The sequence below is a fragment of the Meles meles genome, chromosome 4 (genome assembly GCF_922984935.1).
Source record: "Meles meles chromosome 4, mMelMel3.1 paternal haplotype, whole genome shotgun sequence".
Taxonomy (NCBI): domain Eukaryota; kingdom Metazoa; phylum Chordata; class Mammalia; order Carnivora; family Mustelidae; genus Meles; species Meles meles.
In genome coordinates this window covers 17,295,105-17,308,754 of record NC_060069.1, presented here as the reverse complement: position 1 = coordinate 17,308,754, position 13,650 = coordinate 17,295,105, and the positions used below count along the sequence as shown (strand labels likewise).

The following is a 13,650-nucleotide window of genomic DNA, read 5'->3' as shown; positions in this document are numbered from 1 at the left end:
GGCTGCATGTTTTTCTCATTTAGTGCTCTGAATATATCATGCCAGTTCTTTCTGGCCTGCCAGGTCTCTGTGGATAAGTCTGCTGCCAATCTAATATTTTTACCATTGTATGTTATAGACTTCTTTTCCTGGACTGCTTTCAGGATTTTCTCTTTGTCACTAAGACTTGTAAATTTTACTATTAGGTGACGGGGTGTGGACCTTGTTGACATTGAGGGGGGTTCTCTGCACCTCCTGGATTTTGATGCTTATTCCCTTTGCCATATTAGGAAAATTCTCTCCAATAATTCTCTCCAATAGACCTTCTGCTCCCCTCTCTGTTTCTTCTTCTTCTGGAATCCCAATTATTCTAATGTTGTTTCGTCTTATGGTGTCACTTATGTCTCGAATTCTCCCCTCGTGGTCCAATAGCTGTTTGTCCCTCTTTTGCTCGGTTTCTTTATTCTCTGTCATTTGGTCTTCCATATCACTAATTCTTTCTTCTGCCTCATTTATCCTAGCAGTGAGAGCCTCCATTTTTGATTGCACCTCATTAATAGCTTTTTTGATTTCTACTTGGTTAGATTTTAGTTCTTTAATTTCTCCAGAAAGGGCTTTTATATCTCCAGAGAGGGTTTCTCTAATATCTTCCATGCCTTTTTCGAGCCCGGCTAGAACGTTCAGAATCGTCATTCTGAACTCTTGATCTGACATATTACCAATGTCAGTGTTGATTAGGTCCTAGCCTTCGGTACTGTCTCTTGTTCTTTTGTTTGTGGTGATTTTTTCCACCTTGTCATTTTGTCCTGATAAGAGGATATGAAGGATCAAATAAAATACTAAAAGGTTGGCAAAGACCCCAGAAAAATGTGCTGTAACCAAACAGAAGAGAACCCAAATTGTGGGGGGGAGAAAGGGGATAAAAAGAGGTTCAGAAAAAAAAAGAAAAAATTAAAAAAAAAAACAAAGAAAAAATATAAAAAAGAAAGAAAAAATATATATATTTAGATAAACTAGTCAAAAAACGTTAAGAAAGAAAAGGGTAAAAGTTTTAAAAAATTTAGCAGAAGAAGAAAAAAGAAAAAAAGAGAAAAAATTGAAAAAAGAAAAAAAATTGAATTAGCTGCAAGACTAAAAAAATCATGGCGAGAAAGCCATGAGTTCCGTGCTTTGCTTTCTCCTCCTCTGGAATTGCGCTGCTGTCTTAGGAATTGAACCTGCTTTCCTTGATAGATGAACTTCATCTTGGCTGGATATTTTGTTGATCTTCTGGGGGAGGGGCCTGTTGTAGTGACTCTCAAGTGTCTTTGCCCGAGGTGGGATTGCACCGCCCTTACCGGCGGCCGGACTAAGTAATCCGCTCGGGTTCGCTTTTGGGAGCTTCTGTTCCCTGAACACTTTCCGTAGAGTTCTGGAGGATGGGAATGAAAATGGCGGCCTTCTAGTCTCCGGGCCAGGGGAGCCGAGAGCCCGGGGCCCCACTCCTCAGTGCGCCCCCAGAGGACAGCACCCAATCACTCCCGTATCCCCAGTCTCTAGCCGCGCTCCGAGCTCACCCAGCCCGCCACCAGTTCAAGGTAACCCCGAGCTGAGAGTTCAGTCCTCGGCTCTGTCTCTGTAGCCGGCTTCTCTGTTCTAATACCTGCGAGCTCTGCGACACTCCCACACCCCCGATCCTTCTGTGACCCTGCGGGCCCTGGGGCCACGCTGACCCCGCGTGGGCTTCAACCTGGTTTAGCCTCTGGAGCAATGTTCCTCAGTGGAACAGACTTTTAAAAGTCCCGATTTTGTGCTCCGTTCCTCCCCCGCTTGCCGGGAGCCGGCCCCTCCCCCCGCGGTCTATCTTCCCGTCGTTTTAGATTCACTTCTCCGCCAGTCCAACCTTTCAGAAAGTGGTTGATTTTCTATTTCTAGAATTGCTGTTCTTCTTCTCTTCGATCTCCCGTTGGATTTGTAGGTGTTTGCAATGTTTAGATAAGCTATCGAGCTGATCTCCTGCTACCTGATGTAGTCTCAGCCTGCTACTTCTCTGCCATCTTGACTCCTCCCCCAGTCTTTACACTTTAAGTTCACATAAGAGAACTGAGAATAGAAGAAAGTATAATTTTTTTTTAAAGTCTTATTTTTGTTTAAGTAATCTCTGCAGCCAACTTGGGGCTCAGACTCATGAGTCTGAGATCAAGAGTCACATGCTCTTCTGTCTGAGCCAGTCAGGTACTCCAGAAAATGTCATTTTAAGTAAGTTTGAAATACAGAGCCAAGATGATGGGCCACACATGAGGTGGTGATCCTTTCCTTCACCTTCCCAATCACACAATTTATTTTTTCTGCTTGGAGATAAATGAGCAAGGGATGAAAAAAGAAGATAAGTTTCTTTCTTAGTCCTTTCCCAGTATACAGAAGTTCCAAAGAAATTCTGGCTTGATGCTTCAAGGAGAGAGAGAATGGTCCCTGACCTTTCCCCAATCTAAAATAAATAAATATTTTATTTTAAAATAGTTTTAGATTTGTAGAAAAGTTCCCAAGTTAGTAGGGCTCCCATATAACCTACCCACTCAGTTTCTTCTATTGTTGACAGATTAGTATGGTCCATTTGCCATAACTAATGGACTAATAATAATACATTAATATTAATGAAATTGCATACTTTATTTAGATTTTATTTTTATTATTATTATTTTTTTTAACCTAGTGTTCTGACTCTTTCAGGACTCTGTTCAAGATGCCACCTTTCATTTAAATTTTTTTAATTAACATATAATGTATTATTTGTTTCATGGGTACAGTTCTGTGATTCATCAGTATTACACAATTCACAACACTCATTATAGCATATACCTTCCCCAGTCAACCACCCCATCCGTTCCATTCCCCTCTTCTCCAGTAACCCTCAGTTTGTTTCCTGAGATTAAGAGTCTCTTATTGTTTGTTTCCCTCTCTGGTTTCGGCTTGTTTCATTTTTCCTTCCCTTCCCCTATGATTCTCTGTTGTTTCTCAAATTCCTCATATCAGTGAGATCATATGCTAATTGTCCTCTGATTGACTTATTTCGCTTAGCATAATACCCTCTAGTTCCATCCACATCATTGCAAATGGCAAGATTTCAGGGTTTTGATGGCTACATAGTATTCCGCTGTATATGTATACCACATCTTCTTTATCCATTCATCTGTTGATGGACATCTAGGTGCTTTCCATAGCTATTGTGGACATTACTGCTATAAACATTTGGTTACACTTGCCCCTTTGGATCATTACTTTTGCATTTTTAGGGTAAATACCCTGTAGTGCAAGTGCTGGGTTGTAGGGTAGCTCTTTTTTCCAACTTCATTTACTTTGAATATTTCCTTTGGCTCCTCTGGGCTGTGGTAATTTCTCAAACTTTGTTTCTGATGACCTTGAGAGTTTTCAGGAGTAACAGGTATTTTGTAGCATGTCTTTCATTTTTTTGTCCATTGTTTTTCTCATGCTGTGACTTGGGTTATGTGTTTTTGTGAGAAAGACATGTAGAGGTGAAAAACCATTCTCAACACGTCATATCAAGGATACATGCTGTCAACATGACTTATCACTGCTGTTAGCCTTGATTACATAGACGAGGTAGTGTTTGTCAAGTTTCTCCACTATAGAGTTACTTTTTTCCTCTTTCCATTCTTTGTTATTTAGAAATAGGTCACTAAGTGTAGTCTGCTCTTAAGGGATAGGGGGAGTTATGTTCCATCCTTCTTGAGGAAGGGTTATCTATTTAAACTATTTGGATCACTTCTTTATAGGGGGTTTGCATCCTCTTCCCCATTTTAAAAAATATCAGTATGTATTCATTGATATTTTATATTTAAAGTAAAAAGTATTTTATACTTTGGACTATAATCCAATAATATGGCATTTAGTTGGTTGTTCCAGCTTTGGTCATTGGGAGCTCTTTAATTGGTTTCTCTGTCTACTCCCTAACTTTTGATTATTAATAAGTTGGGTTGCATCAAACTTAAGGTCCACCAGTGTTGTGGCCTGTTACCCTGGGAGTGGTGTGGGGAGGAAACAATCAGCAATTTCCAGGGCAGCCTTAACACCAAAAGCTGGTGCTTTGGTTCAAGTAACATTTCAGCTTCTATTTCAGAAGCTTCCCAAGTGGGTCAGAGCAATGTACTATAAATCAACTTCAAAAACCCTGTTGCTTCCCAGGAAAAACATTATTTTCACTTTTATTTTTCTCAAATTATGCTCAGAAACATGGTTTAATATAGCTTACCAAAGATGAGTTCTCTTATGTACCCCCCTTTCATTTCTATGATCATAGGATTAATTTAAACTTTTGTCTACAAAATTTAAACACACCCCCCCACACACAAATACCTAATTCTTACAGTAATCATCCCTAGAAGAATGCTAATCCTTAAAACTATTACATGATACAGTCTAGATCCACATTATTTTGTAAAGCCATAGACTTTCTTAGTATCTTCAGTGGTTCTGAGGGATAGAGTTTAGATGGGAAAAAAATTAATTAATAGATAAGATAGTTTGGGTTACCTAAAACCTATGTACTACCACTGAATTTTTTTCTCAATGAAACTCAGATGAGCAAAATTTCCCTTCCAGAAGTTAAATGATTGTTTTACCATATTAGGAGTAAAAAATTACTTTTGCATATAACCTTCTACTTTGGAGAGTGCCATTTGAAACATGGCTGTTTTCTTGCAAATTCTATAAATGTTTTGCAATGTCACACCCCAGTCACAAGAATTTATTCAATATTTCCTTTTTTTCTAATGTTCATGCCACATGGTTAATGTACCTTACTTTTTAGTTCCTTTAAGAGTTGTTATCCTTGCCTCACCCCACTCCCGGTGCAAAATTAATTGTTGACTTTGGGGACCTAGTCTTCACTTTCTTTAGTGATCAGGGAACACCTCATGCATAAGCAAATAAATTTCATAAACTTAGTAGAAAATTTCTTTTCCAGTATTTTCTCCTATTAAATTGTTGACAGACATTCTTATTTTATAGGTCAAGGTGGATATGTGAATCAAGGAAGAAAATGTTTCTTTCCATACATAGGCATGTATTTATTAAAAATGATGTGTCACAAGACCTCATGTACTGGAACTATCTGTGTAGTTTGGCTTAGTTCTGACAAACCTACTATTCATTCAGTAGGATATATGTTTTCTTTTTTTACTTATTTCTTTACAATATATTGATTTTTTAAAAAGATTTTATTTATTTATTTGACAGACAGAGATCACAAGTAGGCAGAGAGAGAGAGAGTGGAGGAAGCAGACTCCCTGCTGAGCAGAGAGCTGGATGTGGGGCTCTATCCCAGGGTCCTGGAAGCCTGACCTGAGCCGAAGGCAGAGGCTTTAATCCACTGAGCCACCCAGGTGCCCCGCAAATATATTGATTTTTAAAATAATAAATGTAGTAAGTGTTCATCATGTAGTTTTGAAAATGAGGAAAAGATGTAGAAAAAAAGCCAACTGTAATCTCACCATTCAAGATCAACTACTATCATTTTTTCTAAGTCTTATTTGTGTTTTATATAGTTGTAAACATTTGTAAATTTACATTTGTTTTTGTTTATATAGAAAGAATTTCTTATGTTATAATTTTTTTCTAATCTGTTTTATTCGCTATACAATATCACAGTGATTAAATGCACCATCATTTACTTAATCTTTTTCACTAAATGATATTTGAGATGAAAGAGTTTAGAAATATAAATCAGCTCTAGAAAAAGACAGTTTTGAAACATGTTGAATACAACCTGGAGCAGATATTTAAATTGCTTTTTTTAGATAGAATAAGAAAAACGAATCTGTTTAGTATATATTTTACTTTAAAATTTTGTAATCATTTCACAAAATCTATTTTCTTTTCAATATGATCATTTAAATTATATGTTTAATATTTTGTAATAGGAGCTACCTGAGTAAGAAAGATGAAGTTTCCTTCTTAAAAAGAGGTTAACATATTTTAAATAAATTGGTCCCCCCCAAAGCATAGATTATATACTTACTCCGTTTGAAAATTAGATACTTCAATATTCTTTTTTTTAATTTTTAAAAATTTTTTATAAACATATAATGTATTATTAACTCCAGGGGTACAGGTCTGTGAATCGCCAGGTTTACACACTTCACAGCACTCACCATAGCACACACCCTCCCCAATGTCCATAACCCCACCACCCTCTCTCTACTCCCCTCCCCCTGGCAACCCTCAGTTTGTTTTGTGAGATAAAGAGTCTCTTATGGTTTGTCTCCCTCCCTTCCTACCCCCAAACCCCCCCACGTTGCATCTCCACTTCCTCATATCAGGGAGATCATATGATAGTTGTCTTTCTCCGATTGACTTATTTCACTAAGCATAATACCCTCTAATTCCATCCATGTCATCGCAAATGGCAAGATTTCATTTCTTTTGATGGCTGCATAGTATTCCATTGTGTATATATACCACTGCTTCTTTATCCATTCATCTGTTGATGGACATCTAGGTTCTTTCCATAGTTTGGCTATTGTAGACATTGCTGCTATAAACACTCGGGTGCACATGCCCCTTTGGATCACTACATTTGTATCTTTAGGGTAAATACCAAGTAGTGCAATTGCTGGGTCATAAGGTAGCTCTATTTTCAACTTTTTGAGGAACCTCCATGCTATTTTCCAGAGTGGTTGCACCAGCTTGCATTCCCACCAACAGTGTAGGAGGGTTCCCTGTTCTCCGCATCCTTGCCAGCATCTGTCATTTCCTGACTTGTTAATTTTAGCCATTCTGACTGGTGTGAGGTGGTATCTCATAGATACTTCAATATTCTTTAACAGATTTAAGTACTAGGTGTTTGCCTTAATTTTGTAGGTAAATTTTGATTGTTAAAATTATTTTGGTATTTGTTATCTCATTCATAGGATGCCAAAGCCCATCTTCTAATGAACTTCTTATCATTATCAGTAAGCTGAATAATGGTAGGAACCATTCTCATTTTGCTTATCAGTTTATCTCCAGCACCTACGATATTGCCTGCCACACAGTAGGCAATTAATAAATGCATGTTAAAATGCTTCTTGCTTTCCTCTGCCAATATTTTCAATGACAATAAAATAAATCCTTGAGAAATCTGGAAAATAAGAATGGAGAAATCAAATCTGAACCATAAGAGTTGTACAGAGTCCCATGCAGTGAAAACACAGAGAAATTCTAGAAAGGAGACATTGTTTTAAGTAATTTCTAAATGAATAGTAAAATGTATATTGCAGTAGTTACTTAATTATTACTATGTCAAAGCCAGAGGTACTGAATTGTCAGTGGCCCTTTTCTCTTGGATTTGAGTATACAAAACATATATTTATCCCAAAATAATATATTCTATTGTGATCCATAGTTAAGTTATACTTTTTGTACCCTAATTACGAAGGTATCTTAGGTATTCAGAATCTCTTTTGTGTTCCAGGTATAAAATACAAAACTTTAGGTATTGAAAAAGTTTCAGTATTTTTGTATTTATAGGATGTATCCATCCAGATGTAAGTGCCTTTACTTAACGGGTAAGGAGTAGAAAAACAAGAGAAAGTTACTTAGTTGAATCAAAAGGGAAATATCTAGTACATTAATACATGCTAGAAAACAAGATAATGAAGAATTTGGGATTTGGAGATTAATAAAACTGCTTATTCTGCTGTACCATTTATTTGCTGTGTGACCCTAGCCAAGTTACTTAACTACCCTAAACCTTCGTTTCTTCACCTATGAGACAGGAAAAATCTATAGTGCCTCTTTTGTTGTCAAATGATTGAGAGAAATAATGCATGCTAGACCTTGTCAGAACTTTAACCCACTATTTGACGTAGAAAAACCGAAGTGAGTATTTCTCATTTGTATGCCATTGAAGAAGCTGTCTACTTTTAGACGGTATGAAAGTGATGTACTAAGAAGGGAGGAAGTGGAAATTTTTGAATTCTTATTATCTAGAGCAATGCTTATTTGCTACCCACTTCAATACTAGGAAAGAATCTAGGAGTCTCGATCAACCTGTTCATAAATTCCTTTGCACCCCTAGATTTCATATGTGCACATGATGGAGAAAGTGAGGCTGAATTTTTACCTGATGACTTTGAAGAAAAACCGGAAAGAGAAAAGAAACATACCAATTTCACTTTGTGCAACGTTTGTAACATTCAGCTGAATTCGGCAGCTCAAGCGCAAATCCACTACAATGGCAAATCACATCAAAAGAGATTAAAACAACTGAGCAATGGGATGCTGAAAAATGACAATGGTAAGTTTCTCAAAAAATATACTCAATTTTACATCATCAACTTAAGCTGTTTGTGTACCTGCAGATGTAAATATAAAATAGGCGAATCTATTTTTAAAATCAGGACAGAACATAAAGTAAAAGCTTTTATCAGACCAGTAGATTAAATAATCTCCCACAGCATTTTGGATGAAAAGGGGAAATTTTGTTTGTTGTATATATTTAATTGTATTACGATTGTGATCACAACCCTCCAAGATATTTGCTATAATTTGAAAAAGTTGATGTTAGAGTTCCTTGATGTTCCCCTTTAATGTAGTTTTTTGGAAATGGACATCCTTTTAAATTTTATATAAAACAATATTTAGAGTTGTTTTTGCATGTGAAGGGTTTCAGTAGGTTAGTGAGATTGCAGTTAAATTGAGAAAAATACATATCTTACACACTAGATGTTTTAACATCAAGTACGATCTGTGAATACTTACTTACAGATTGTTTAAATTGTTAGTGAAAATTCATGGTTTGTTTAATCATTTTGGAATATTTTTGAAAGTGTGGATTGAGTTTTGGAGTAAACAGATTTAAAAAATAACACAAAGATGCACACTGGGAACAAAGGCAACTTTATTAGAAAAAGCCTGGAGAGGTGAGGGAGAGGAGGAATGGATTCCTTTGGAAAGCTAAATCAATAGCAAACAAAATGTTACAATAGTGTATTCTGGTTGGATGCTTCACATTTGATAAGTAAAATATATTTTGTCAGAGTTTTAATGGTATTTAAAAATGAAACTGAATTTTGATCTGTTCTCACGGCGTGCCATCAGGGAAATTTTTAAATGTAAATTTTGTAGTTTGCTTCAAGGCTACCAAATAATGAGAAGAAAAACAGTACATTTTTTAAGATGGAAATTATTTCTACCTTGCTTTGTGGTTTTTAGTATGGATAAGCTAAAATATTCTAATAGAAAGGACTCCATATTTCTCTTTCTGTTGTATGGCAAATAGTTAATCTTGGATATTATTTGTCAAAGGCATGTAAAAAAACAAAAACAGTCATCGGAAAATAATTGAGAATTACTAAATTCTATGGGCATAAGATGAACTAGTAAGACAAAATGTGTTTGCTTAGGTCATGTTTAAAAATATATATTTCACAGCCTCTATTCTGAATTTCTTAATCTTATGTTTGACATTTAGGTAAAAACTTCTTAAGCACAGTATGATTCAATTTCAAGTTGTTTTTCTTTAAGTCTGTATTGTTGGAGGTAATGGTGCCAGCTTTGGTGTTTTCCTTCACCTATGTTCATACTGACAAACCTCTTTTGGAGGAATCATAAATGGATATCGTAGAAAGAAACCAGGACAAAAGTCATACCTGGCTTAGAAACTCAAATCAGAACCAGTCCCAGACAAAATTTAGAATGGTCAAAGGTTTTCAAATGCTAGTAATAGGAATGAGTTCCCTCAAATTGATTTTTTAAAAAATCATTTCATCAGTGCATTCATAATGGGCTAGCATTGTGGTAAAGTCTTTATATGCATTTTCTTATTTAATTTCCCTTAAAACCACAGAGATGTTGCCATTATCTTCTTCTTATAAATGTGGAAATTGAGGATAACATCGATTAAATAGTGTGATGAAGGTCACACAACTATTAAATGGTCAAACTAGCAATCAAACTCAGATCTTATTCATTTACATACCTGCCCTTCTGAAGTCTATGGCCTCCTCAGAATGAATATTCTGCAGAAAGTGTGCCTTTCTTTACTCAAAGAGAGAAATCATTTTAATAGAACCTAAAAAAATGCTATCATATTTCCAACAATGCACTGATCAATATGGTGCTTAACAAAATTTATTGCTACATTTTTATTCATATTTTTCCCCAAGGCTCTTTCTAGTAAAAGTCATTAAAAACAACCACAAATTAATAAGAACACTTGGTTTGTGTCATATTAGTTTGACCTGGGATGATACTTCATAGGAGTGATCACCTGTATCTGCAAGGGGATCTAGCTGTGGGCGACCAACCTCGCAGCTGAGTTAGTACCTTACATTTTTATAGAAACATATTATTTCTTATACATATTCCTTCATCTCCCCACTCTAAAAGTGTGCTTTTTTAGACCTGTTCGGAGTAAGAAAGGAGCCTAATTCCAAGCCTTATATATCTATTAACGTTAATTCCTTGATCACAGAGAAACCAAGCTAAAAATGGAATTCCTAAGAATAAAGGATCCTATAAATTCTTAGTTGAGAACATTATCATTTTTATTTAGAGAAAGATATGGAAATTATTTTATTCTTCTTCTTGAATGTGCATACTTGCGAAATGGACTGCTATAACCTGCCTCCATTTAAGAAAATCTTCACTTCAATCTAGATTTCAAATGGTGAATAATTAGATATAGTAGTGTCAAGAAAGCAATATGCCAATAGATATGTTTACCTGAATTCTTCCAACCTTGTACCTAATTGATTTATTTTTAAGGATGCAAATAAAATAAATAATAGACATGGAATTAATTATTATTATTATTATTATTAATTTGGGATTGTCTAAATGGAGGAAAACATACTATCATTTCTGTCTTCAATGAAGAGTGTTGTATAATTACATGTCTTAAAGCATATCCTAATACACACTACAAAGAACAGAAGTGAACAAGATAGATAATCACCACATCTAAAATTTCGTTTCTGTATTTCTGAGCAAAATAAGGCATTTCTCATGTCATCTCACTTATTAGAGAAAATGATCATCTGAAGATCACAGTGAAAAAATGTACTATGTGTACTAATTAATTAATAGACCCCATCCGGCACTTTTTGTAGAAGTCATTATATGGAATGTGTGTGCTCCAATCTTGGGTTAATGCTGTCCTGAGTTTCCAGTGTCCTTCCTGCTGAGTTGAAGCATGCCCTTGGCCAAAGGAAGCTACATTTCCTGAACTTGTTCCCTTCTGGGGGCAGGCTGCAAAAATCCCAACTCTTTGCTTCAAAAGTGGGTCGACAGCTCTAAGAGGCCATTTCAGCTTCAGATTTGCAGCTGCTGCTGTGGCAGTGCTATCAGAGCCTCACCTCCCCCCTGGCCCAGTCCTGCTTTCCTCATGCCTCACAGGTATAGATCCCTCAGTCACCATGCACCCACAAAGTTATCTGCATTTACGACCTGGAAATCTATCGAAGATACCACCAACATTTGCTGTATCTTAAAAAGTAACATGCCTAGTATACTTCATTGTGCAAAAGCAACAAAATTTAACACTTTCCCCCGTCTGTATTGTCTATTTGATGCCTGAATATAAGCATTGTCATAAAAAAAATGCAGAGAGAGCAAAAAGTGAGCTAGTATTTATTGTTCCAGGTGTCTTATATATATTATCTATTAAATCCCAGTCCACAACTCTGAAGAGCATATATTGTTCTATTTTATAAATGAGGTAGTTAAAAATCAAAGAAACTAAGATATTTGCTAAATAACTCTATCCATAAAGATGCCTGTGTCTTTATTATCAACAACATACCAAGTTCCCTGGTAAACTTAAATTCTAGTGTCACAAGTTTATGTCATGTATTTGGCTGTATTCTTATGTTGTTGAGTTATGTTCTTTTTTAAACTACTTAATTTACATTATTACAACAAATCTGATGTTTCCTTAAATTTTCTTAACCAAATCTAACTTCTGAAAATATTTTATAGAGAATAGTCATGTAAATTTATCACTATTTATAGTGATAATTTATCACTATATTTTATATTTTATCAATATATAATAATTTATATAATTATTATAATTTATCACTATTTATCAATTTTATAATTTATCACTATTATTTCAGAAATACATTTCTTTTTGTCGCACATTTTTTAAAATGAGAAGATACAGAAGTGGCAAAAGGGTATTCTGTAGTTAAAAGTTGCTTAAGTGTGTGGACTTTATCATACTCCGGAGCTTCCATGCCTCACCCTCTCATGAAAACTATAAACTAAAGAAATTCCAGTACAAACTGTGTGGCTTACTAATTTTCTCTTTGGAAAACATCTTTAATTTTCTATTTACTTAGAAATTAGTTCTGTAAAAAGTTATTATTTTTCTGATGATAAAAATAATATTGGCCCATCTGGGCTATTCATAAATGTACAAAACTAAAATAAAAATTGCCAAGAGTCCTGCAAAGGTAACTTCATCTAAATTGTCACAGTTCTTTCACATATGCAAATAAATGTGAGTAAGTAATATTGGATGTACAGTATTACATGAATGATTATATAATAGTGTTTGCATATCACCATCTTTTTATGAATGCATATTTTTAAATTACCCTAAAGAAATTAGTAATGGAGTTATGATTTCTGGCTAAATGTTGAAATTAGGCTCACATTTGTCATTTTACATTCTAATTATGTGATATATTCTATAATGGAAAAAGCTTAATAAGGTCTTTATTGTATACACAGGGATTTTATAAGATTTTGAAGAAGTATAAAGTTGAGTATTAAAATGAAGTATACTAAGAGTATATAAGTATACTTTTATCTAAAAACTGAAATTTGAAAATTAGCATAAACATGCTCCTTTGAGTCATAAGAGCATTTTGGAATACATGTAACAAAGGGTAAAACTTTCAGATTATTTAAAGTTTCTGTGACCAACTAATTTAATTCAATTTCATGAGCTCCGTCACCATGGTTAAGCTGTTTTGAAAGCTTGTTAAAGGATTGAGTAACAAGTTGACCTATTGTGACAATTTTATTTTATTCATAATACCTTTGTCATATTTGAGTTATTTTATTAACCCTGGTTTTCCATTTTTATTGGGTTGAACCTGCTATCAAATAATTTAGTTTTATCTAATAGTATTCTAGAGTCTTTCAGTGCCCATTGTTTTGTAGCTCATAAATCTAGAATATTGCCGCCCTTATCTCTCCTCTTAGCATTAAATTTTCTTTTATTTAACAGAAAAGCTAAATAAAATTTTCCTTTTGAGCTCTCACTGATATATTCTCTTTCTTTTTTCCATTGATTGTCCCAGATGAGGTTTACAGTGTCAGTGGATTTTCAGTTTATAAGAGGTGCCTTCTCTTTCAACATTGGTAGTTAATAAAAATTCAAAATAGCTTCATAGAACTTTTTGTTACTTCAGGCCCTGATTTTATAATATATTCTTCATTTATATAAAAATTAGTTTTACCTTTTGATTTCCAAGGACTATTTGTGCTTTTGTAGAATGTCCATAGACTAGTTGGAACTTACTAGTGCATTTATGGATCAGTAGAGATGCCTTTTGGAGTCATTTTATTAAGTAATGATAACTGATTTTTTAATAATATCTTCTCTATATGAGTATGTGACATAATGTGACATGGCAATAAGAAATTTTGCCTTTTCTCAAGCTTCTCTCTTTTTGACTA

The 13,650-nt window shown here is 34.8% G+C and overlaps 1 protein-coding gene across 1 annotated transcript in view; it reads left to right on the top strand.

The window, feature by feature from the left end:
- The window catches only part of ZNF385D (zinc finger protein 385D), a 940,116-nt gene that overhangs the window by 239,331 nt on the left and 687,135 nt on the right, over positions 1–13,650 (top strand). The window contains exon 2 of the mRNA XM_046001318.1: positions 8,036–8,254. Within this exon, the coding sequence (XP_045857274.1) occupies positions 8,036–8,254 (219 nt within the window). The remainder of the gene's footprint in view (positions 1–8,035; positions 8,255–13,650) is intronic.